General features: G+C 41.8%; 1 protein-coding gene and 1 non-coding gene across 13 annotated transcripts in view; one reads left to right on the top strand and one right to left on the bottom strand.

Moving 5' to 3' along the window:
• Window positions 1-27,431, bottom strand: part of ABLIM1 (actin binding LIM protein 1) — a 336,688-nt gene that overhangs the window by 212,552 nt on the left and 96,705 nt on the right. For 2 of the 12 annotated variants that reach the window (XM_054659925.2, XM_054659926.2), the window contains exon 1: window positions 14,021-14,279. The exons of 9 other annotated variants lie outside the window; for them this stretch is intronic. In XM_054659925.2, coding sequence (XP_054515900.1) covers window positions 14,021-14,264 — 244 coding nt within the window. In that variant the 5' untranslated portion in view covers window positions 14,265-14,279. Of the gene's footprint in view, window positions 1-14,020; window positions 14,280-17,461; window positions 17,668-27,431 lie in introns of those variants that run through there. One more of the 12 variants, XM_063782135.1, reaches the window with a different exon arrangement.
• On the top strand, window positions 12,148-12,247 carry LOC112204703 (small nucleolar RNA U13). Its single transcript, XR_002938370.3, has one exon. It is a non-coding gene; the product is annotated as a small nucleolar RNA U13 (small nucleolar RNA).

Raw genomic sequence — 27,431 nt, forward strand, 5'->3', positions numbered from 1 at the left:
ATACACACACATTGGTTCTAAGGATAATCACTTGGGGTTTTATTTCATATTTCTAGTTATTTAACCTGTATATTCATGAAAATGCCATGGAATTCTCAGGACAAGATTTTCATTCAATATGGAATCATTGCCTAGGTGTAATGATCTTTCTTGACGGACCTTGTCGCATTCATTGCTCGTCTGTCCCTGCTCTACCCATCTTGTGAGTAGGCACTGAGCCGTATGACTCCTCCCCTTGCCTATGGATGACTAGGTTGTTAGCAGACACTGGATCAGAGAGAGGCCCATACATCAGCTGGCCAACAGCTTTTTATCCAGTTTTGAAAAAGATGAACTGGGCCAATTAGATTTTTACTCCTAAGAATCTGAAGTTAGAGAAACATATAAAAGTCCCAGTCAGTGATGGATATTCACCTTAAAAGATAAAGGTAGGCCAGGCCAGGTGCAGCCATCACAGAACCATGTGTAGACCAAAGTCCCAAGGGACAGAGTGTCAGAGGAAGCCAGACAGGCGGGAAGAGAATAGGGCCTCCCCTCAAACTAAACTGCTGGTCCTGGAGCAGCCTGGAATTCTGTACTTCCTGAGGCCTGGCTGTCCAGCATTTCCTGGGTTCCTATCCCCCATCTCTCTACCTATTTTGATTGGGTTATTGAAAAGTATAAGTGGATTTCTGTTCTTCAGAAACAAAAGATCCTCCATTAGAATGGAGAGGGAATTTTTACCAAAATAATACCTCAGTTGGGATCATTTGCAATGGAATCTGTCAGCGCCCTACCCATACCTCCGTGGCACTCGCCTCTACAAGTCAGATGTGATTACTAGAAGCATCAAAATGCATGAGTTAATGTACCTGAAAGCAGCTATCAAACAATGGTGATGGGGAGGTGGTAGATAAATACCCCAGCTTCCTCACCCCTTGGTTGGGATATCTCTGCAGCACATCCCACACTACCTCTTAGACTTCCCAATGGATTGAGAATTGTTGCCTACACTGGTAACTGGCTTGATATTGCACCTTTTATTAGCCTCACTCCTCTACCAGTGATTCCTAGGATCACCTTCCAAATAAATTACTTGCTTTTAAGTTTTCCTCGCAGAGTCTCTTTTTTTTTTTTGGCAGGGAGTTCTAAACAAAAGAGAATCTAAGATCCATATTTTTATGCTAAAAAAATTTTGTCTTGAGTCACTGATCACTTTCATCTAAAGATAACAGAGACAGATTCTAAATAGAACAATGTCCTGAAAAGACCAAGCATGTTCATCAGACAGAATGTATTTTTTTCTCAAGAAAATCAATCATTAATAGGATCATCTTATTATAAGAACACAATGGAACTTGTATGCACACAGACTATGCCAAAGTACTTCTTCCTTTAAAATATGTAAAGGAGACAACTTAGATTAACTCTGGTAGCAGAGGTCAGAACTACCAACTGCCTCATAAATAAATATGCCCCCAAAATGTCTTTTTGGCCTGTGTTTATGTTTTAGGCAGAAGGATGTGACTTATGACATTTACCAAGCTCTATAAAAATGAGTCATTTTATAACATTTACACATATATTACATGGGCTCTCTTTTTACCATTTTAAACAGCTGCATATTGCTACAATTCGACCAAAGATTGTGCTAGTACTACATGCCATATGCCAAGTTGGCTGTACATTCGAAAGAGATACAGAAGGTAGGTCTCTTCCTTTCCTTTCTCTCACTATCTCTAGCAAGATGAAAACACTCCGCATATGTATTGGATTTGTTGGGATTTGGAGGAAATTAGAGGGTGGACAGGAAGGAAAATATTTAGAACTTAAATTCTTCTTGGTTTTGGATCTGGATTACACAATATTTCCTCTTCCTGAATAACATATACCAAGAGCACTGAGCATTTACCAATATGCTTCATTGGCCATTAAATTTGCACACAGGAAAAAAAGCAACTAAGCCACAAGATGAGCATTCAGCCATAGTATCCACAATTGAGAACTAGGTGGGCAAAAATCAAAGGAAAAAATGAAGAGAAACAAATGAATGTTGACCCATTAATGAGGCTAACAATATTTACTGAGCCTCTGCAATATGCGAAGTATCACCTTCAAGGAGCCAAAAGTGGTATAGAGATCAAAGATACCTAAACTAAGCCCTCAACAACCTTACATCTAAGTAGACCAAATAGCACAAGGACCTAAATAACTCTAAAACAAGGCAGAAAGGGATTGGAATCAGAGATACTGACCAAACGGTATGAAGATTCAAAGGAAGGAATGCTTGCGGCTCAGCAAGAGAGATAAGGTGAGCTTCAAGTCTAATGTGGTCTTCACAACTACAGGAAGAGTTACAGGAGGTTGGCTGGGCTCAACATCTTTTCAGCAGCTGCTGCCACATATAGAAAAATGAACTGGATCACTCTTGGTATGTAGATATAGAAGTTAACCAGGAAATGTGTTGGATCCTGTTTGCATCTTCTTTAAACTCTTAAAATAGACCAATTGAACCACGATCTATGTGAAATCAAGTTCAGTTGAAGTATTACTAAACAATTAACTTCACTTAGTATTCCCATCATGGATAGCACTGGACCAATTGGTGACCTCAAAGATTAGACAGTTTTTTAAATTAATTAATAAATTAATTAATATTTATTTATTTATTTTTGAGACAGGGTCTCACTCTGTCACCCAGACTGGAGTGCAGTGGCACGATCTTGGCTCACTGCAACCCCTGCCTCCTGGGTTCAAGCAATTCTTGTGCCTCAGCCTCCCAAGTAGTTGGGATTACAGGTGTGTACCACCATGCCCAGCTCATTTTTTTGTATTTTTAGCAGGGACAGGGTTTCACCATGTTGGGCCAGACTGGCCTTGAACTCCTGACCTCAGGTGATCCGCCCACCTCAGCCTCCCAAAGTACTGAGATTACAGGCGTGAGCCACCGTGCCCAGCCTAGGCAGTTATTAAGTAGCCACTGCCCCTATAATGCCACTGGCTACCAAGTGAAGATAGAGTCTGTGCCCTTTAGGGAAAAGAGCCCAAGGAAAGGATAACAGAACATATCCAGCTACACACTAGAATCACATGATAGCACTTCAGGGAAAAGACCAATATGAAACAGAACTGGGAATTGTCCCACAAGGACAGCAAATATTAAACACCCCAGAATATTCTAGTGATGTCAAAAATGACCTTACAAAATGATCCAGGTCGTGATGGACAGAAAGGGAGCTGGCTGAGTGCTAGCTGTGGCCCTAGCTATTTGACTTTTCTTCCCCAGCTCATCTTTATCCCAGGAGATCCTACTCTATGTTATGAGAATTCTCCCTCTCCACTTGGGCTGCAGACAAACCTTTGTGAGCTAGGTTTTTCTGGGCTCTGTGAGTCATAATGTCTCTGATGTCCTCTGATTAATTTTGGTTGTTATCTATGGCCACAGAACTTGGACGAGGAAAGACTTCTACACAGCAAACAAACAAAACTGGGGGGGGCCACAGTAAGGCACTTACAGAAAGTGAATTTAAAAGCCAGCTAAATGATTTCTCAAAGTAAAGGCCCCAACTTTCTTTATATAATGTTTGCAGACCTTTATGTTGTAAAGATATAAGCAGTTTTGAAGATTAAGATATAGGATGTAAATAGACATGAATGTACATATAGGATTTGTGTACATATGGGAAAACTGGTTATTTCACTTTGAGGGAATAGCTTTAATTTAATTTGAAATTGTAGTAAGTGATGGGAATGTAAAATAGTATAGCCACTGTAGAAAACAGTTTGACAGTTTCTCAAAAAGTTAAACGGAGAACTATCCTATGACCCAGGATTTCCATTCCTAGGTATATACCCAAGGGGACTGAAAACATGTTCACACAAAAACATGTAACAAGTGTTCATAGCAGCATTATTCATAATAGCCAGAAAGCAGGAACAACACAAATGACCATCGGCTGACGAAAAGATAAAGAAAATGTGATATATCCCTACAATGGGATACTATTCAGCCATAAGAAGGAATACGGTATTGATAAATGCTACCGCCTCGATGAGCCTTAAAAACATTATACTAAGTAGAAGAAGCTAGACACAAAAATCACAGGTTACATGATTCCAGTCAGATGAAATGTCTGGAATAGGAAAACCCACAAACACCTAAAGGAGATAAGTCGTTGCCAGCAGCTGAGGAATGTGAGTCATCGGGGATGTTTTCTAACGGGCACAAGGTTTCTTTCTGGGCTGATAAAAATGCTCTGGAATTAGATAGTGGGATGGTTGCACAACTTCGTGTTTCTACTAAAATGCACAGGCTCGTACATGTTAAAGTGGTGAATGTTATGGTGTACTACATTACATCTCGATTTTAAAATGTATGAAGTACCTTTACTTACCAAGCACTGTGTTATAGTCTGAAGAAACCACAGAAACAACTGTCCTGCCACTAAGGCACTTACTACCTGGTAGGGAGACATGGAAACAAACAGATACAAATAGCCAAGCATAGAGGTGCTTGGATGGGCATTTGTGTGGTACACAGCAGAGCCCAAAAGAGGAGAGGTCTGGAGAGACTCCACAGGAAAGTTTCACCCGAGCTGAATGTCCAACTAAACTTAAAAAAAAAATTAATAATCCTTTGGTCTTCTCATGTAATATCAAACAGGGAGAGAGGAGAGCTAGGGTCTTAATCTAACACTACCCTCTAATTATACCATAGACCTTAGGAAAGTCATTTACTTCTCTGGACCTCAGTCTCTTACTTCCTACAAAAATAAGGTGTTGGCTGGGCATGGTGGCTCACACCTATAACCCCAGTGCTTTGGGAGGCCGAGGCGGGCAGGTCATTTGAGGTCAGGAGTTCAAGACCAGCTTTGGCCAACATGGTGAAACCCCATCTCTACTAAAAATACAAAAATATTAGCCAGGCATGGTGGTGCATGCCTGTAATCCTAGCCACCCAGAAGGCTGAGGCACAGAGAATCGCTGGAACCCGGGAGGCAGAGGCTGCAGTGAGCCAAGATCACACCAGTGTGCTCCAGCCTGGGTGACAGAGCAAGACTCTGTCAAAATAAATAAATAAATAAATAAATAAATAAATAAATAAATAAATAAAGGTGTTGATATCAAAGGTTTATTTCTACCTTTGAGGAATATCTAGAATCCTCGTGCATATCATATCATAGTCTATCTAAAATCCTGACATACTTAAATCCTGATTCTGCAAAGGGTTTCTCTAGTATATTCTGGGTGTGCTGCTTTCTGAGATTGAGAAAGGAATCTTCCTGCTGGCTACCTCTACACACCCTAACAAACAGCACACAGACTATGCTTCCTTCCTGTTGGCAGCCTTCATCTTCCACCCCAGGGACAGAATCACCCATCTGCTGACCACGTATTCACCTTATATTACCTTCCTACTGATAGCCTTCGTCTTGTAGTCCATAGACAAATCAAGCCTGTGCTGGCCACCTGTCCACTCCAAGGAGTAACACACAATCCATATCCCCCCTCTTTTTTTTCTTTCTTTTTTTTTTTTTTGAGACAAAGTCTCACTTTGTTGTCCAGGCTGGAGTGCAGTAGTGCTATCTCGGCTCACTGCAACCTCTGCCTTCCAGGTCCAAGCAATTCTCCAGCCTCAGCCTCCTGAGTAGCTGGGACTACAGGCGCCCACCACCATGCCAGGCTAATTTTTGTATTTTTTAGTAGAGATGGGGTTTCACTATGTTGGCCAGGCTGGTCTCGACCTCCTGACCTCGTGATTCACCCATCTCGGCCTCTCAAAGTGCTGGGATTACAGGCGTGAGCCACTGTGCCCAGCCTCCACACAATCCATATTCCCTTTCTGTTAGCAGCTTTGTCTTGTACCCATGGCCGTCACAGGTCCATGGCTAATTTGCCAAGTTAACAGGAGTCCATCCATAATAATCAGCTCTGGGTCATGCCCCAGAATCATTAGGATCAAAGGATGGGAAATCAGGGATTTCTTTGAAAGTAAGCCACTCTTAGTAAGATTCAAATTTGTTTAAAGCCTGGATTAAAACAATGCCAAACAATAAACTTAAACAGACTGCTTTACCCTCTGACTTTAAATAAGATTAGTTTTTAAGTACATTTAATTAAAACGAATGGGGCATTGCAGCATATTTACTCACTCAAGGAAGTAATTTACATGGGAACATTTCATGTGAAAATAGTTACTTGCCCACATTCCTAGGACTAAAAATAAAATAAAGAAACAAAACAAAAAGCAACCATAAATAAAACAAAAAAAAAGCTGGACGAAGTAGATTCAGCCAGTGGAACTAGGTGAAAAGTGTCTTACTTCTACCTTTTTCTTTCCACTCTCAGATCATTGGGCTATTTTCCTTTTACTCGTATTTTGGGTAAATCATATCTATTTTACAGCTCAAATCGCAAATCCTACTTTCTCTTTCCCATCAGTGATATTTCTTTCCTTTGAAAACTAATTGTATTTGTTATCTAGACAATTATTCAACTTCTCACACATTTGGGTGAGAAGAAGAGGGGGAAGAATTTATTGAGCTCCAACTAAATGCCAGCATTTCTAAAATACGTATTTTCTCTTAGGGCTCATAATACCGCTGCAATGTGGGTAGTATTATCCACATTTTATATACGAGAAAACTAAGGCTCGGATATATTAAGTAACTTGCCCAGGTCACAGAACTGCAAAGAGCAGAGCTGGACTTTGAACTTGGCAGCGAGGTCTGACCCCATAACCCTGAATTTGCAACCAGTTTGCTTTGCAGCTTCTCCTGGCCTCAGCTACTTGAAGGCAGGGGGACAATTTAATGCCGAATTGTATTCTTCGAACATAGTGATTTGATTTCTGTGAACATTCACTCATTCATTTACTCATCACTCACAGCTTTTTTTCCATGCCAGGTACTATAATGGAATAAAAATAAGAGCACAGCTCTCTCCTTGCCCTCAGAGAGGACCTCAGTGATGAAAAGGGAGAAGCTTATAAACAGGCAACTTGAACAAAGATGTGCAGAGGATGCTATGAAAACACAGAGGAGGACGAGGCAAGAGGTAAGATCAGGCCTGCCCAGAGGAGGAAAAGCTTAACCTGCAGCCTGCTGGGCCTCAGAGAAACTGGGGAGACTATGCCAGGCAGCAGAATTGCACATACAAAGAGAGGCCCAACGTGAAAGCGTCCTTCAAACATCTGTGACAAAGAAGACTGATGCGGGTGTTTGGGGGTTAAGAGTGGGACGTGATAGAAAGGCTTAACCGTCAAGAGCTTGAAACGTATGATTCTGGGAAATATGATTAAACTAATGGAATGAGAAGCCTAGGGAATTGAACAGGGGTTATTGGTAACTATAAATAAAAAAAAAATGCAAACTATCTAATGCTTTCCCAAATAGCTGAAACCTCAAATCCCTTTCCATTCATGCCCTTGCAAGATGTAGAAGTAACTGGCCACCACCTATCATCTCCATCCTCAGGAGAACAAAAGTTAAAGTAAGACTGCTGTTTGGGGGGAACCATATCCCATCAACAAACTGGATGAGGCCCTGGGGACCCAGCATGCTGGAGGAACAGGAGGCCACAACACAGTGTGTCTCCTTGCCAGCAGCAGACGCCGGTCACTACTTTGCCTCTCAAAGTAGCCTAGTCAAAGCCATCAGTCAGGAGAGCAGGTCTGAGGGCAGGAACCACATGCTGGTCCTTCTTACCAACTTTCCCAGGATGTATTTTTCATGGCTAGCTCAAACACTTCTCTCAAATGTAATAGAGGGCCTTCACAGCTGAGTTTCAGGGTTTGCAGAGAATTAAAACCTTTTCCCTGACACAGACTCTCAATGTCACCAGGAAGATGCTATAGAAAAGCTCCACAGCATCTTGAAGAATACGCTGTCTTTTTGACAACAAAGCCATTTGGGGCCTATGGCCTACTATACCCAAGACGCTTCCCCTAGCCCTCTGACATACAGGTCTGGGGTTGTGGATTAGTGAATGGGGTAAGAAGGGCACACTAAAAGAAAAATATTATAGTGTTATATGTTCTGCTTAGTTTGAAAACAGGTTGGTATTGCTTTAAGAAACAATAATGTACCCAAGAGGCTCTCTCACTTACGTGATACTCTGAGTATCTGGGTCTTGGGAGACCATTCCGAGTGAAGACAACCCCTGGTGTGCTGCACGTAACAGAAAGGTCTCAGCAGGTGCCTGAATCAGACATGAACCACCTTTCTCTCTTCTGGGATATGAACTGCTTTTCCAGGGAGGGGACTGCCAAGTCTACTTTGGTCCCTGCTCTCCAGTCCAGAACATTCTGCTTTAGGATTTGGACTCAGCTGACAACATAATCACTGAATCCTCTCCAGGTATCCTTGGGGCTTTTGATAATAGTGCCAGTCTCTTGTTTGTTTGTCAAGAAGGTAATTGCCCTAAATATGTTCTTTCGTTTGTATGAGACCCAAAAGCTCCAAAGGACAGAAAGAAACACAGGTTCAAAAACTTCACTCTAATTTCCTACAGGAGAGTAAGGGAACATTCCATACAGACCGCTTGTATTTATGAGCTAGAGGAAGGAAATCTTAGCTAATTTTCCTGGCAACAGCAATTTACTTTATGGGAGTCTTCAAATTTGAGCTGCTGAAGTACATAATTAGCAATATTATTTACAAACTTTAGTTGTGCCAGTGTTCAGCGTACCTCATGAATGACCCACTCTTATGCTCCTCAGGCTGAGGCAGAGTGACATCATGGTTGAGACCACGAACCTGGGTGTCAGGCAGACCTAAGCCCAAATCCAGTACTTATGTGACCTTTGGCAGGTCTCTTAACTGCATATGCCCCAGTTTCCTTCTCTGAAAAATGAGATAAAAGTAATTCCTGCTTTGCTGAGTTATTGAGAATATCAAACATGGAAAAATCATGAAATACTTGGCACAGGCGAGGTATGGTGGCTTGCGCCTGTAATCTCAACACTTTGGGAAGCCAAAGCAGGAGGACTGTTGGAGGTCAGGAGTTTTAAACCAGCCTGGGCAACAAAGTGAGACCCTGTCTCTAAAAAAAAAATCAAAGAATTAGCCAGGCATGGTAGCATGCGCCTGTGGTTCCAGCTACATGGGAGGCTGAGGCAAGAAGATCACTTGAGCTCAAGAGGTGAAGGCTGAAGTGAGCCCTGTTCTCACCACTGCACTCCAGCCTCAGAGACAGAGGGAGGCCCCGTCTCAAAAACAAAACCAAACAAAAAAAGACACTTATCACAATGTTTGAGATATAGTAGGCCCTCAATGAATGACAGCCGTTCTTCAAGAACAGTACTACATCTACAGTCAGAAGCTGCAGAGGCTGTTTCGTACGTTTACTGATCTATTTCACTGATATATGCTCACTGATATATTTTTGCAGAAGCTATTTTGTATATTCACAGATCTATTTCACTGATATATGCCCACTGATATATTTTTGCGGAAGCTATTTTGTATGTTCACTGATATATTTGTTTTGCCCACTTTTCCCATCTTCTTGCTAACTCATTGCTGTTGTTAAGTGGGGGAAAATAATTTCTTCCCTTGCAACATCCAAGGGTTGTTTTGAGCTTTACAAAGGACACATACGCATGGGGACACTTGGAAAATCATGGAGTCCAGCACAACTCAAAGCAGGGATTGAGCACCAGACAACAACAGGAAGCTGCAGCATCGTGAGATCTTTCTGGCAGCTGGAGGAGACCTTTGCCAAATATTCCCAAGCACCCTGCCAGGAGCTGCTCCTGAACACTCTGGGGCTTCGTAGCACAGGAACATGCATGGCTGCAGGAGGGCGCACTTCCTCCAAGCACCTGTCCTAAACAGGATGCTCTGAGCACACAGTGGCTTTCTGGGAATCCCACGTCCTGTGCAGCATCTATAGTTCTGGGCCTCTATTGTTTCACAGCATGGAAGGCAAACAATAGAAATTATTTTTAACAATAATAAACAATTTTTTCTTCTTTTATTTTTTTAATTCAGCCTCCGTAGAGACTGTCAAAAATGACTAATGCTGACTATATTGCAATTCTATTATTATTACTGAAATTAACATTTAGTGGATGCTTTTGTGTGCCACTATACCAAACACTTTGATATGCACGTTCTCATTCTTTAAATTTATTTTTATCTTTTTTTACAATTTTTAAAATTGAGATAGGGTCTTGCAAGTTTGCCCAGGCTGGTCTTGAACTCCTAGGCCCAAGTGATCCTCCTGCCTCAGCCTCTCAAGTAGCTGGTACTATAGGCCCACACCACCATGCCCAGCCAGGTTCTCATTTAGTTCTCATAATCAATACTGTCCTTAGACACACGCAAGCAGGGCCCCTGCCCTAACCCCATTCCTTCCTCAAAAATGTCTAAGTGTGCTCTGGTACCTCGGATCGCTGGGGCCAGCAGTGCTGTCTGGATGGGGAATCTGAGACTCCTCTTCACAGATCTCTCTAGTGATCCTCTGCATCCCTCCCATACTGTGCAAGGGGTTGGCCAGGTGCCCCAAGGAGCCCCAGGAGTCATGCCAATGGGTTTCTTGGGGCCCTGGAGCTGGCTCCATTCTAGGGGACAAGCCTAGCAAGCAATCACTTCCTCAGGCTGGTGTGGCATTTCTTTCCCAAGACTGAAACAGATTGAGCTGTTGACACACTGCTTTGGGTGACTCAAATTGTTTATATAGACAGGAGCCCTACAAAAAAAATCTGCCCAGGGCCCCATCTACTCTAGGGATAGGCCTGCTCAAAGCAATCCTATAAGGTATGCATTCCCTGCCTACCTTAGGGACAGAGAAACGCACTTGGAATCACTAACTTCCCAAAGTAACACATTTAGTGAGTAGAAGAGCTGGGAGTCAAATTCTGGAATGTCCAACCTCAAAGCCACACTTAACTAATCTCCCAGATTTCCTTATCTGCCTCCACTAAGATATGGATATCCCAATGATGATTACCTTTCCTGTATCCAGAACTCTCTTGGATACTGTTAATTCTCTTGTTCCCTCATGAGGGAATCTGCTAATAAGTCATTATCCAGCATGCTTTCATTAAACTACAGTTTACCTGGCTTCCCCTTGCCTTCCTGCCTTCTCCTCCCAACAGATCTTATCTCTTTCAAGAGCAACAGTGGCTCTTTCCAAAAATATCTGATTTGAGTCTCTTTGAGTAGAAACATTCCATAGAAGCATCGAAGTCATTCAGAATGAAGTGTTAGCTCCAGCAGAAATCTACATGTTTCATTTTTATTCCTATTTGTGGAATAAAACATTTTTTCCTCAGTAAAGGGATTCTAGGTATCCACTAGTATGTGGATCTGATTTTTGAGGGAGGTGTCATTTGCTACAATAGGCATACTCAGCTGGTTCTGAACAAAGTCGTCTTAGCAGAGCTTGTAAGGGGACTGGGCAGAAGGCATGGCTTCTTCATCCCCGCTCCCTGCTCCCCTAAAAAGGAATGTGCCTGGAATCATGAAGAGAAGACTGTTAAGAGTAAGAGACAAGGAGCTGTCACCATCAGCAGCTGTTGAAGCCAGTATCCTGTCTTGCCTGAGCACTGATCTGCTTGTCAGCCCTCTCTGTCCCAGCCAAAGCTCTGTATAGGCACAGTGAGATACCGCTTCACACCCACTAGGATGGCTAGAATAAAAAAGTCAGATAAGGCCGGGCGCGGTGGCTCATGCCTATAATCCCAGCACTTTGGGAGGTGGAGGCAGGCAGGTCACCTGAGGTCAGGAGTTCCAGACGAGCCTGGCCAACATGGTGAAACCCCATCTCTACTAAAAATACAAAATTAGCCAGGTGTGGTGGCACATGCCTGTAATGCAAACTACTTGGGAGGCTGAGGCAGGAGAATCATTTGAACTCAGGAGGCAGAGGTTGCAGTGAGCCGAGATCACGCCATTGCACTCCAGCCTGGGCAATAAAGCAAAACTCCGTCACAAAAAAAAAAAAAAAAAAAAAAAAAAAGGCAGATAATAGCAAGTGTTAGCAAGGATGTGGAGGAACTGGGACCTTAATATGCTGCTGGTGGGAATGTAAAATGGAGTAACTGCTTTGTGAAATAATCTAGAAGTCCTTCAGAAGGTTAGACATAGAGTTATTATATGACCCAGAAACTCCACTCCTAGGTATATACCCAAGAACCCTGAACATATCATATGTCCACATAAAAACCTGTATATGATGATCCTTTTGATGTGTTCACACATGCGTGTGTGAGGTGAGCCACCCTCGAACCTTGTTATGACATTGGCACATTACCCATCTGACATGAAAAAAGAAAAAAAAAACCTTGTATATGGATATGCATAGAGGCATTATTCATAAAATCCAAAAGTTGGAAACATCCCAAATTTCCATCAGCTGGTGTAAGCAGAAACAAATTGTGGAATATCTATACGGTGAAATAGTATTTGGCCATAACAAGGAATAAAGTACTGACACGTGCTGCAACATGGGTGAACCCTGAAAACATGCTAAGTGAAAGAAGCCATAAACGAAAGACCACAGATTATAAATTCCATTCACATGAAATATCCAGAATAGGGAAATCTAAGAGGCAGAAAGTAGATTTTGATTTCTTAAGGCTGAGAGATGGGGATGAAGAGGTTGGGATGGGGAGGCGATAGCTAAAGGGTACAGGGTTTCTTTTTGAGGCAATGAAAATATATATGTAACATATCAGTTGCATACTAAAACTCGCTGAACTATAGACTTTAAATGGATGAATTTTACAGCATATGAATTATAACTCAATAAAGCTGTTGAAAGCTGATTGCAACAAAACAGAACATCTTTTTTTTTATTATACTTTAAGTTTTAGGGTACATGTGCACATTGTGCAGGTTAGTTACATATGTATACATGTGCCATGCTGGTGCGCTGCACCCACTAACTCGTCATCTAGCATTAGGTATATCTCCCAATGCTATCGCTCCCCCCTCCCCCGACCCCACCACAGTCCCCAGAGTGTGATATTCCCCTTCCTGTGTCCATGTGATCTCATTGTTCAATTCCCACCTATGAGTGAGAATATGCGGTGTTTGGTTTTTTGTTCTTGCGATAGTTTACTGAGAATGATGATTTCCAATTTCATCCATGTCCCTACAAAGGACATGAACTCATCATTTTTTATGGCTGCATAGTATTCCATGGTGTATATGTGCCACATTTTCTTAATCCAGTCTATCATCAAAACAGAACATCTTAACTCCAGTACTTCAGCTAAACTGAATCCAATTCAATTCTGGCTGTCCAAGAATGATGAGGAATGTGTTATGCTTCCTGGCTTATTTGACTTAACTTCATACATTCGTAGGGACCATGGTTAATCACCTTCTGCTTCCTGTACCAATTCTAGGTCTGACTTTGACAAGGTGTGAGCAGTTGGGTAGGTATCATCTTCATTAACAAAGGCACCATGATAACTTCAAAGTCTGAAAACTCCCAAGTGCAATAACTCTATCCTCAGAGTGGGCCTTCTCCACCTCTTTCCCAGGCAGAGGGATGAGTGACACGTTTTAATGAGCTTCACTGAAAAGAAGCCTCAACAAGTTCTCTCAATATTAAAACACTTTCTTTTTATTTTATTTTTTTTTAGAACATTTCACAAGACGAGCCCTCCCTACACAGTGACACAATTTGGACCTCAACTTTACTTATCTTTTGCTAGCCTCCATCTCCCTCCTTGAATATTTCCTTTCCATTCATCCTTTGTCATATGGAATAATAACATCTACAGATAGAGATCTTTCTTTTCCATCATACTTCCTATTACTGACAATTATTCATACCAAGTTTGGAAAGAGATACATTTGTTACTGAAGATCATAAAATCCTGGACAAAAATATCCTCGGGATTTAGCTCCGTAGCTATACTTATGTTACATTCTCCATCTCTCCCACCCTCACCCCCATTAATTATATATTAAGGATAGTGTTTCCTTTGAAGAACACATTACAGAAGAATGATCTGGATAGTACTCTCTTAATTATGCCAATCACAAAACACAAAACCATGTCCAGAGAGGGTTATTTTACTTACCAAAAGGATCAACGCTGTTACATACACGCCCACGTGGGCAGTAGTCCTTGGGACAGAGATACAGCAAATGAGTGATAGTGGCACGCCTATGAGCGGTGAAGGAGGTCCCAGAGACCCTCCGGTCCTCAACAATCAGTCTCTTTCTGTTCGAGCCCCTGGCACTGGTTCTCTCAGATGAGGTGACTTTGCTTTTCTCAGAGCTGCACAATTTCCCCAGACACTTTAGACCAAGGAAGGCAGGCATCTTGGCATGGATTTCCAAGCAATGAGAAATGGGGAGTGGGGGCCCAAGGAGCAGTGCTGCCCCACAATTCTCTCTGTTCCCCTGGCTCCTTACTGTCTCCTTTTCTCACTGCCCAGCAAAGAAGATTAAGGGAGATGTATTTAAGTGATTACCCTCAAGAGCTTAGGGCACCATATTTTCAGTCAGATGACTAGGTATAAAAACAGCCACTACCAGGAACTCGAGACTTTCAGTCTCAGACATGAATGCATATTTGAAAATCAGATTAATATCCAGAATAAGAGAAAGAATATAGCTGCAATATCTAAAAGAATTCTCCTGCAAATACTCCTAGAATATTCAGTATCATCTGGTAAGAGTACTGAGAATAGGGCTAGGGATATATACACATATTTTATATAATCTAAAAATGTCTATAAGAAAAATCCCAGGGTAATAATTCCAAGTTTTCCAGTATTTCAGATCTCACAGGTGGAGGTGGGGAAGGCTCGATAAAGATCCTCAGCTTCAATTCGTGACAAATCCAGCTCTCAGCCATAGTAAACAATCATTTCCTTTCCATTTTCTAGAAGGGGACCCCTCCCCTCAGTACCAGGAAAATCCTTCTGCCTCATTCCATTAAGCCAATGTTTACTGTCTTAATGTTTCATGGGTTTTCTGTGATGGCAGAATCATATGATGGAGACAGAATTAACATGTAGGTAGCTTCAGCTTTACACAAAGTTACAAGCTAGAAGGACCTTCATGGAATTAGTGTATTGATATAAAAAGGACAACCCCAGTAATTATCATTTACTCTTTAACATCCACACAGTAAGATGCAGTACAATATGTGACCGTCTACAACCATACAAAAGTCCCAGGTCAAAATGAATAAACTCACACTCCTTCTCCTGTCATTGGGCTATTATGTTCTAATATAAATTCCTTTTCATTAAAACCCTAGAATAGAATTATAGAGCTGACAAGGCCATCAAAGGTAATCTAGTCCAGTAGTTCCCAAATATTGCTGTGCATAAGAACAATCTGCAGGTGCGGTTGCTCACGTCTGTAATCCTAGCACTTTGGGAGGCTGAGGTGGGAGGATTGCTTGAGGCCACTTCGAGACCAGCCCTGGCAACATAGCAAGACTCTGTCTCTACAGAAAAAAAAAAAAAATTAAAACATTGGCCAAGTGTGGTGTCATGCATCTGTAGTCCCAGCTACTCGGGAGGCTGAGGCAGGAGGATTGGTTGAGCCCAGGAGTTTGAGGTTGCAGTGAGCTACAATTGTGCCACTGTACTCCTAGGACCAGGCAAGACTCTGTCTCAAAACAAAAAATCTGTAGAACTTTTGAAAAATACAATATATATATATGGGATTCTTGCACGTAAAGGTCAGGAACTTACATTTCTTTTCTTTTTTTATACTTTAAGTTCTAGGATACATGTGCACAATGTGCAGGTTTGTTACATATGCATACATGTGCCATGTTGGTGTGCTGCACCCATTAACTCATCATTTACATTTCTAAACGTTCTCCCAGACTAGTGCCAGCACTCAGGAAGCACTGATCTACGCCAGCCTTTAAGATGAGGAAGGTGAGTCTCAGAGAAGATGTGACTTTCTCAGGACAATGCAGAGAGCCTAGGGTGGAGCCAGGTCTTCTGCCTCCCATGCTGACTCTTCCTATCCAATAGTCAGGTCCTTCCACAAAGGCCCCAGGCAGATGAAGCAGAGAAAGGAAATTCTTGCTTATTTTGTTACAAGTTCCTAATCTATTGGCAACACAATTCAAGAACCTGAGAATTCCAATTTGCTAGAATTATTCTATGCCAATGCGAAGCACGGTGGGAATGGAAGAAACAGACGCTGTCTAGAGGCACTCAGACTGAGGTGGACTTGGGGAAAGTGGGAACATGGGACTTCTACCACTACCGAAGTCACACCTCAAAATTTCTGCTCCAAAATTCTGGGAATTAAGCCCAACACCAACCTCCAAAGTCTTCCTCTAAAAACAGTTTACAAAGCAGGTCAAACAATCTGTATGTGTTCTTTTCCCTGTTTGCCTATTTTGAGGAACCTTCAGATATACAATGTAAGATGTTCTATCAATGTTTCTCAAAATGAGGGTAAGGGATAAAAGACTACACATTAGGTGCAGTGTACACTGCTCGGGTGATGGGTGCACCAAAATCTCAGAAAGCACCACTACAGAACTTACCCATGTCATCAAACATCACCTGTTCCCTCCAAAACTATTGAAATTTTAAAAAAGAAAAGAAAAGAAATACAACTGGAAAAAAAAAGTGGCATTCATCCATCAAAAAAAAAAAAACCCCGTATTTCCCAAAATGTGATTTCTGGGCCAATTTGTTTAAGATGGAGATCCCCGAGGGCCACCTCAGCCCTACCAGGTTCTTCTAGAGTGTTTTGTAATAAACATCGTAGTGTGGGAACCCCTGCCTTTCACTGTTAATTCTTTCTTGCTGGGTTTCCTGGAGCTCTGCTCTTTGCAAACTGAGAACCTGAGCAGCTACTTGCTTATATGTGCTTACATGGTCTTTTGGTGAAATATAGATGTGTTTATATAGAGGAACATGATACAGCCACTTTGAAGGCAGGCTCTGGAACACAGTAACAACGCACAAACATAGACTTTGGACAGAAAAGAGACTCTTTCCTTCAAACCCAGCATCTTCCTGACCTGGAGAGAAGGTAACTCTTCCATAACAAAGCTGTTCAGCTTTCTTGGTCCCTAAACTCATCAAGCATTGCCCACAAAAACTATTTCCACTGCATTAACTCTACCTCAGTGCTTAGCCATTGTAGCTGCAGAGCATGCACAGAACACTCCTAAATTTTTTTTTTACAAGTTTACAGATCCATATATTTAGTTCAAGATGCAACTGTCTTCTAAGAGACTGCGAAAAGGAAAAGAAAATAAATTCTTATTCAATAACGGAATTATACGTAAGAATTTTGATACTTTTTTAGGTCAAGATGCAAAGCAAACTACATATGGATCATGAAGACGGCTAATGAGAAAAACAAATGGTTGCTTGCTTTTAAAGACAACCGAACTACATATAAATGTGAGGGGGCTGACTCCATTCTCAGGCAGTGGAGAGGGATGAGAGTTCAGATGCTGGCAGCAGTGACTGCAGACACCTGTGAACTAAGTTCCGCTCCCCAAGTGCTCAGAGCTTTTCACTTACCCTCCTCCACATGGCTCCAGTTAAATACCTAGCAGAGGCCAAGCCTCCAGTCTTAAAAATAGACTTGCAGTGGTATCTGCCTGACAGCAACCTCTTCACCCAGGAAAGCACAGTTGGGGAAGACCCTAAAGAAGCACCAGTGGATTCAGGTCTTTCACTGCTGCCTTCTGCCACAGCCCACATAAAACTACAGTCACAGCAATCACAAAGGAGTGCAGTGGGTTTTGTGACCGTTTCTATGGTTCTATGATATGATATCACAATGCACCACATTACAAAGCTAATGATAATTACAAATGTTGAACTTCTGCCCAAGATTTTGCTGGCCTGTGTATCTCATCAGATAGGAAATTCCTAATCTTTCTAGAAGCAGTTCCACTGTACCTACTCAAGCTCTTCTATGATAGACTATGAAAATGAACCATCAGTGGGAAAATTCACCAAGGGGCACTGAGGACACCCAGCCTTTGCATGCTGTAGGAGCTCAATAAACACCTGATGTGATGAGCCCCAGCCCAAAGCCAGGCGTTTTGGGGCTACACAGTGCTCAGCGAACAGATGCCTCAATTACTGCTCTTTCTTCGTCAGTCACAGTGATTCTCCACAAATGAACATGGACTTTATTCTATATAGTGATTTAAGTCTTTTTTCTCAGACAAGTATCCCCTCCCTGCTTAAATCATCTGCTAGGATCTACTTGCTTCTCACTAAAGAATAAAATTTTCTCAGAGAGCAAATTGCCACCTTATGACGCCAATATTTCTGGAATTTAGTTTGCTAAGGAAATATTCTGCAGTTAGCCTGTGGCCCCATCAGTGATAATGGGGTGACTTTTCATTTTTGTTGTTGCTTTTTAATCAAAATGAAAGAACAAAAAGAGCTCAGCATGCCTTCCAAAAACACCTGCAGTTGCTCACAAGTCAGGATGATCTTTGCTGCTAAACAGAACAGATTCAGTGGGGAGGCTTTGAAAAAGGGGTGCAATTGGACTTCCAGACAGCGACGACTCGGCCCATTTGAGGTTCTCCTGCTCAGCAGCGGCTATCCCTGCTCCCTGCTCCCCGCAAGTCCTAAAGTTCAGTCCTTCTGCATGGTCAGCCCTGGGCATCTTCTCTGCAAAGCCCAATGTTTAAAGGGTCTTACCCATCCCTCCAAAGCAGGCTGTGATTTTCTGAGCATACTGGCATATGCTCCGGTCTGGGCAGGTCTCCTCTGGAAGGCCTGCTTCCTCCATCCCTCTGCATGCAGCTGCTTCTCTTCCCGTAATGCCACTTGCCCAAGACCTGCTCAAAATGGAACAAGCAGCCAAACACCCTCTTCCATATCTTCTCCATTAATAATTCAGATACTACATAAAATCTGCTGAGCATTCAGGATTGAGAGCACTATGGCACTCTGAGGACTGAATCATAATTAGTTTAACAGGCATCAAGTGTCTCAAATTACTCTCTGACAATACTCTGCATAGGCAACGTTCCCAAAGAGGAATGAGAGGCAGGCTTGGAATGACTTCAAGGAAGCAGCCACAGATGAAGATCAGCTCAGAGTGGGGTCACAGGCACCCCCTGAGCTCAAACTCCATATGTTAGACAAGACTCTCCCATGAATCTCCTCCGTAGAATCAGAGCACTAAGTTGCTGCCCACACATCACAATCCACCAGGCTGCAGTCTTTGTCAGCGGCCAAACCTTCTCTATGCCCTCAACACATCTCTTCATCCTTCCCCTGCTTCTTTTGCTTTTCCTGAAATTCCTCAACCTCCTTCCCATTGGAACTTTCTGAAAATCGACCTGTGCTTAAAAATGCAGCTCAAACATTACCTCCTCCATACAGGCTTCCAGAATCACTCTGGCTAGAATCAATTTCTTTCAATCTTGTCCCCAGATAGCAGCTCTCCCATGGTATTTGTAATCCTGCCTTGCAATAAGGTTATCTATAGACTGTCTTATTTCCCCTGCCAGCTGCTAAGCTGCTGGAGTGCAGGAGCCTTGCCTTTGTCACCCTGTTTCCTTTACATGAGGCTCTGTACATACTTGGTGCTCAATGCCTTGTAAATAACATTTGGTAATTCTCTATAAGTCACTGTGAAAAGAGTAGCCAATACTTGAAAAGGCAGATATCAAAGACAAAACACACTCTGGCCATTATTAATGCTCTGCTAGGAGAGGAAAATGTACACATTCTATACCATGGTGTCTAAGAACTTCTATACCACATATACAGCTGCAAGATATAATTATCATTCCTCCTGGTTAGAGCATAGCTAAGTGCCACTGAACTGGAAGGCACTAAGTGGCAGGCACATGCCTGAGAGGCCCTGGCCAGCTGTGGACATAGCAAGCTGTCCCCATGGTTGGTAATTAGGAGACAGGCTGTCCTTGCTGGTGGGATAAATAGCTGAGCGTAGAACCAGAAACACCAGCATCAGCATTTCTCTGCACCTCCCCTGACGGAGTTGCTGACCTTGGAGCAGGTGCACGGTGCCTGCCTGCTCCAGGTTCCCCACCGTGGCTCTCCCAGGAGGAAAAATGCAGAGGGAAGCGTTTCTAATGGCACCATTTGAAGTATTTATAATTTGTCTCTCTCAACACTGAAAAGCTCTGACTCACTCTGGCAAACCTCATGTTCACTGTCAATTTACTAGGAAATCTCCAATACCCCAGATAATCTATTTTCTGATTATGCTATTGTCAGGGCTTCTCGCTCACTGGCTTCCTTTTTTGAGATGTTTCACCTGTGGACTTCAGCTTTAGCTTCACAGAACTCCTGTAGTTTATGGTCACAAGAAATGTAAGCTAGATAAGGAATAGAACAGGAGACTGGTTTAAAATCAGTGCCAGGCCCTTCTCTACTCTTTGAGACTGTGAGCCCACTAAAACATTCATTAAGTGCGTACAAAAGGATGGGCCAGGTGTCACCAGCCTTAATGATGAATAATGTAGGGGCCCACAAACAGCACACGAATTAGCAGGAAACCAGGCGTGGGTGTGCCTAACTACAGTGCAACTTGGTAAATACCATGCCAGTGTATCGTTACAGCAGTAAAAGTTTGGGGGTTTGGCTTAGAGTTTGGGGATATGGTTAATGATCTCTTTTAATTTTCTGTCTTTTAAATTTTTTTTAATGTTTCTCTTTTTAAAAATTTTTTTTTTTTTTTTTTGAGACGGAATCTCGTTGTCACCCAGGCTGGAGTGCAGTGGTGCGATCTTGGCTCACTGCAACCTCTGCCTCCTGGGTTCAAGCAACTCTCCTGCCTCAGCCTCCCAAGTGGCTGAGATTACAGGTGTATGCCACCATGCTTGGCTAATTTTTGTATTTTTAGTAGAGATGGGGTTTCACCATGTTGGCCAGGCTGGTCTCGAACTCCTGGCCTCAGGTGATCCGCTCACCTCAGCCTCCCAAAGTGTCGGGATTACAGGTGTGAGCCACGGCCTAATGTTTCTTTCGTAATAAAAGAAAATGTTCCACACTTTGGGAGGCCGAGTCGGGCGGATCACAAGGTCAGGAGATCCAGACCATCCTGGCTAACATGGTGAAACCCCATCTCTACTAAAAATACAAAAAATTAGCCGGGCGCAGTGGCAGGCGCTTGTAGTCCCAGCTATTCGGGAGGCTGAGGCAGGAGAATGGCGTGAACCCGGGAGGCGGAGCTTGCAGTGAGCCGAGATAGCGCCACTGCACTCTGGCCTCGGCGAAAGAGCGAGACTCTGTCTCAAAAAAAAAAAAAATGTTCCAGAACAGAGATGTGGTGTATGTTTCACATTTTACATGAACAACTTTATGTATTTCTATTGCATTCCCAACGATGACACGCACACACACAAGGCTTTCAGTCCACAAGGGGTGTGTCAAATGTGCTCCCTTGCATTCCCTCCATGCTGCATTCTGATTTTTTGAAAGAGCATGAGAGGGAAAGATTAAGTCACCCTGGTGCTGCTAGGATTGTGAAGATACTGGTGTTCCATCTGGGCCTTGAAGACAAACTAACTAAGGGAATAAAGAGGTTAGGGGAGGGCAGAAAAGAACATTCCAAACAGAGGATGCTCCAGAAAAAAGCTTCACTCAGATCGCACAAGTTGATGGGAAGGAGGTCAAAGGACATGGAGAAGCTCTTAGAAAGAAAAACCTATCCTTCCACATATAAACAACTCTATTTAGAGAGATAACATGGCATGACCTTTGAGCAGGCACAAAGCAAGCCTTTAAAAGCATACTCAAGTGTCATTCTTTCTTTAGAGTACCAGAATTCTGGGAAAACTGTTGGCATGGATCCACAAATACATTTCACACTGATTCAATATTAACAGCCTCTCTCAGCGCTTGTTTTTTCCAAGTACTTAAAACCACAAATATGTTAATCATAGCAGAAGTCCTGTGAGATGGAGCCCCCACATCTCAGACTGAGAAACTGAGACCCAGGAGGGTACTGCTTTTCTCTGCATTAAATCCACAGTCAAAATTAGATGTTTGAAAAGAACCTAAGCTTCCCAAAAGGGAATCCCAGGCCTTAATAGGAATAAAAGATGCCTTTGGCTATTTTGGAGTTCACAGTTATAGAAGGTTTTAGAATACAGTCTTTTAAATGTGGCTACAGAGAGACAATACCTTTTCTAACAATGGAGAACTTTCTGCTGTCTTCCCATAGCGTGGGCAAATCAGGTGACCTTTTTCCTGAATCCTTTATCTAGAAAGGACAATGTATTGGACACAAAATTGGCAGTCTCTGATATGAAAATGCTTTTGGGCAGAATCATTGTCCAGGCATCACTGAATCTATTGGCTGCCAAGACAGGGTATGCAATACCTACAACATAATTTTCTGCAGTGTGGAGAGAAAATTCTGGATTTCATATATATATTCTTATTCTTTAAGACTTTACCTATATGTTTAAAAGTGTAGATAATGGTAATATAGCACAAGTTTATTATTTACCAATAAATAATATACATATATATTATGCATTGTTTTTCTTTTTTACTGCTAGGGATGCAAAATCAATAGAGTTTGGAGACCAGGGATTACTCTACCAAAATAAATCACAAAGAAACTAATCAGAACTCAACCAGAGGTAAGTACTAAATTTTTACTCAACGATAGATGAAACTAAAGTTAAAAGTAAAAAAAAAACAACAACATGGTCAGTAAATCTAGGCTCTGGAAGTAAGAATAACCTAGTTCAAATCTTGGTTTTGCTACTTGCTGCTCAGCAACCTCAGCTGGGTTCTTATTGAAGCTTGGTTACTTCATCTGTAAAACAGATACAAGAATATCTCCCTCATGTATATATCAAATAGTTCCTGATATCCTTGATAGTTCCTGGTACATAGAAAGGGCTTCATAAATGTTAATCCAGAGGTTGCAAATTAAAATAGGACTGAAAGTAGAATTTTTTTTAATGGAGGCAGCAGATTGGTCCTGAGATAACTGTGAATGGTGGCATATATATAAAGTAAATTTTATCTTAATTTTATAAAAGGAGGAGCCAGTACTCAGATCCAAGCAATTATTGCTGTTTTAGAATCCAAGCCAGCCAGGTATTGCCAGATGTTCACATTTTTATAGGAAATTTCCCAAGTTTCAAACATTTGCAACTCATAAAAAGAAAAAAGCACCACTCTCCACGTCTCCACCCTCCAGCAAAACAGAACAAAACATGTTCACAGGCCTACCATGGCCTTTAGGCTATCAGTCTGGGATCCACATATTAGTTATTACAAAAGCTGTGATTTAAACCCTCCTACTCACCAAGTTTAAACCAAACAGTTGTGATTTATTTTGGGTACCGGGGGAAGGTAGCGGGGTGCAAGATTTTTAGAAGCATTGGAAGTTTCCACAGAGAAAACCTATACCTTCCCATTTCTAAAATCAGATTTTAATCTGCTGTGAACCACTGCAAAAGTGACCATGTAGTCCCAAAAACAGTGTATGATATTAACTAGTAGCACTTCCAAAGCAAATGTTTCCTAATAACAAATACAAGAGCATGTCTGCTCCTCTCCCTATTATATTATTTTGTTTATTCCTACACATACAGTCTTTTCTCTTTAACCACTAGTAGGATACTATTACACATTTTACTCTACAATTTTTCCCCTTGAATTAATTTTCTGTTTCTTTGATTAAATTAAGGTATAATTTACATACAGCAAAAAGCATAGATCTTAAGTATACAATTTGATGAGTTTTAACAAATGCTTTCACCTATGTAAACCACATGTCTGTCAAGATATAGAACACTTCCAGAACTGCAGAAAGTTCCTCTGTGCTCCTTCCCAGTCAATCCCTGCCCTCACACCATAGCCACTGTTCCCATTTCTATCATTTTTTGCACATTCCAGAACTTCATATAAATAGAACCATCCAATATGTACCCTTTCACCCAGCTTCTTTCACTCAGCATGTTTTTGAGACTCATCCATATTCTCCCATTGAGTTTTACCTCTAGCATGTATCCCAGTGCAAAAATAATCACTTCTCTCCAGTGTGTTAGAAATCATCATCTGGGTGCTATTACTTTGCAGTAAACATCCATTCCATGAGATTTTGGAAATGAGAACAAATGCAATGTCTACCTTTGGAGCCCCAAAGCATGCCAGTGTTGACACCATGTCATTGACTGGGAGGGGGTATGGTTGGGAGTCCTTCAAGGTAGGCAGTACTAGGGGATGGGCAGACTTCAGGTTGCATGAAATTGAAAGGGGGCAGTGCTTGGGGGAGGGAATCCATTGGAAGAGCTGTTTCTACAAATACTGAATAAAAAAAATTGTAAATGGGGAAGTAGTCAATTATGCATCAGCATTTGAGAGGAGGAAGAAAGGAAAGAACACCCAGCCTAGGTGGAGGTGGGAGGAGAGATGGATAAGTTTGATGACCAAGGGACAAGTGGAGTGAGACAGGGATATTAGCAGATAAGGAAAACAAGATCTAAGATTGTCTCACAAATAGTACCCACTGGGCCATTCCTTTCTTACATGGGTTCATATTCCCAGCTAAACTGAGGATGGGCACTATTTATAGGAGACAGCCCTAAGAGAAAAATGGCCAGAAGAAAAAGGACATGGATACTTGATAAGGGGGAAATCAATCTTTCTTTCTTTCATTTATTTATTTAGTTTTTAAGAGATGGGGTCTTGCTATGTTGCCCAGGCTGGACTCAAACTCTAGAGCTCACAGAATCCTCCCACCTTAGCCTTATAGGTAGCTAGGACTACAGGTACACACTGCCATGCCCAGCTTGAAATCAACCTTCAATGTAAGGGGAGGCATCAAAAAGAATCCCAAAGATTAGAGACTGACTGCAAAAAAGTAGAGCCATTTAGATAAGAAACACAGGAAAGACAATGAGTTTTGGTGGAAAGAGGTAACAATGAGCTAATTTCAGATATAATAAGAAGCTTAAGAGGTCATCAGAACATCCATGAAGTGGTGTCCAGCTGGCAGCTGAGAATGCTGCTCTAGGTCTCACGGAAAGTCAGAGCAGGAGGGATAGCTTTCGTAGTACCCATCCACCTGGAGGTGAGAGCTGAGCCACAGGCATAGATGAAAGAGAAAAGGAATCACTGAACTGTGAACTTCTTAAAAGCAAAGCTAGTCTTCCTCATTTCTATGTCTGTTTCAGGAGAACTGCTTTCCCAAACATTTATGAACTTCAGACATTAAAATGAATCTTTCATTTAGGTTATCTTGGAAAAAATATGAAAACTGCCCATCTAGGCTCAAATTTACTCAAATTGACCCTGTGCACATAAATGCTTGAGCCTCTTAGCTCATTGCATTAACTAAATGATCTAACTCAGCAGTACTTCCTAGCATCCTAATTAAAGACAGGTACATTTTATTGATTAAAATTTCCAGTAACACAGCATAATGCTATTACTTACCCTGTCAAGGAAAGGGAGAGAAGCAGTTTGAAAACAAAACAAACACAACAAAACAAACAGCACTCACAGAAGGCTTCCAGCCATCCTTGGATACCACAGAGAATTTGAAAATTTGGTAATTAACCTCACCTAAGAGGATGCAGATTTGCAAAAAACAGCTCCAGAAAATATTGGATTCCAGGGAATATTACCCCTTTCATAATCCATTTTATGATTATAAATGTGCAATCATCAGTAAAAATGTGCACAGAAAAATCTAAAATGTGGCACAGACCATGATCTGCATCAAGGCAATTCAATCAGCATTTATTGAGCATTTCTTTGTGCACAGCCCTGCAATAGGTATGAAACAGGAGAACAAAGTGCTTTGCTTTTCATTTTGTGATGGAAACCAATGTATTCTTTAAAGCTTACAATATAGGAATTTTCAAGACAAAGCTAACAAAAATAGCCTGCCTCAGGATGAAGTGGGTGGTAGATATCTTCAATAGGACAGATGGATCATCTGGAGCGCCGTGTGTGTGTTGTGGCGGGAGGGAAGGGGGATCTGGGGATCTGGGGTTATTTATTTATTTTGGGGGAGGAGAGAATGGCTTGGCACAATTAATTTTTAAACTCACTTTGGCATATGGTGCAGCCGGGAAGAAAAGGCAGCCTCAAAATAGAGAACAGAGCAAATGGTAATGCCTAAAAATGTAGAAGGCTAGGAAAAGAGCTTGTTAAGGATACAAATCATAAATGGTTTCAAATCACCATGTTAGAGTGTAAGAAAAAGCTAGTACATCCTTGAAGGCCCACAGAAGGGACTGCAGAACTCATGAACTAGATGGAAACAAAGTCAGACCAGCATAGGCTGAAGAACGCGGGCCAAAGGAAACATCACACAAGGTTCCTTGACCATCCCCCATTCCTGCTTTCATTCATATCCTTCCCAAAATGCTGTTCCAGTTCCCCTTCAGGTCTACCCCTCTGTGATGCCTTCTAAATTTGCCCATCCCTGAATTGCTATTTCACCCCTAAAATTTCAAACTTGATTTACAATTTCCTGAAATTATGTCAAAATCAACTCAGTGATTCTTTCTCCCATTTCAATTTTTCTGATATGGAAATAAGATACATATATTAGAGAAAACTTAAAAAACACTGAAATCTATTGAGAAATGGAAATACAATCCCTCCATCCAGAAACCACTATTAATTATTCAGCCAATTTTCTTTTTTTGTTTTTTGTCTGTTTCAGACAGGGTCTTGCTCCCTCATCCAGGAGTGCAGCAACTCGATCTTGGCTCACTGCAACCTCCGCCTCCCAGCTCAAGCAATCCTCCCACCTCAGCCTCCCGAGTAGCTGAGACTACAGGCATGTGCCACCACGCCCAGCTAATTTTTGTATTTTTTTGTAGACATGGAGTTTCACCATATTACCCAGGCTGGTCTTGAACTCCTGGGCCCAAGCGATGAGAAGTTCAAGTCAATCTCGAAGTGTTGGGATTATAGGCGTAAGCCTCTGTGCCCAGCCTTTCCACAGATTTTTTTCCATGAATTTTTAATGGAGTTCAGATCACATTACATATGCAATTTGTAACTTTGCTTTTTTGAAACTTTCCCCCATTTATTCAAATCTATTGTAATATTTTTAATGTTAAATTTTTTATTGAAATATATATCTTACCTACAAAGTTCACAAATCTCCAGTATATGACTTAGTGAATTTTTACATGTGTGTACAACCGTATAACCACTTCCCAAGTCAGATCAAGATCTAGAACATACCTAACACCCCAGAAGGTTTCCTTACACCCTTTTCCAGTCAATACTGCATCCCCATCCCTCCAGATAGCTACTATTCTGACTTAATCTCATGAAAGATTAGTTTTGCTAGTTTTGAACGTCATGCATGATTCATGTGACAGTATGTTCTCTTTCATGTTTAGCTCCTTTGGCTCAACATAATGCCTATGTGACTCATCCATGCAGTTGTGTGTATCTGCAGTTTATTCTTTTTCATTTCTGGATAATATTCCATTGAAAGAATATACCACAATTCATTTGTCCATTCTCCTGTTTGGGGACATTTGGGTTTTTCTAGTTT

Source organism: Pan troglodytes, chromosome 8 (genome assembly GCF_028858775.2).
Source record: "Pan troglodytes isolate AG18354 chromosome 8, NHGRI_mPanTro3-v2.0_pri, whole genome shotgun sequence".
NCBI lineage: Eukaryota > Metazoa > Chordata > Mammalia > Primates > Hominidae > Pan > Pan troglodytes.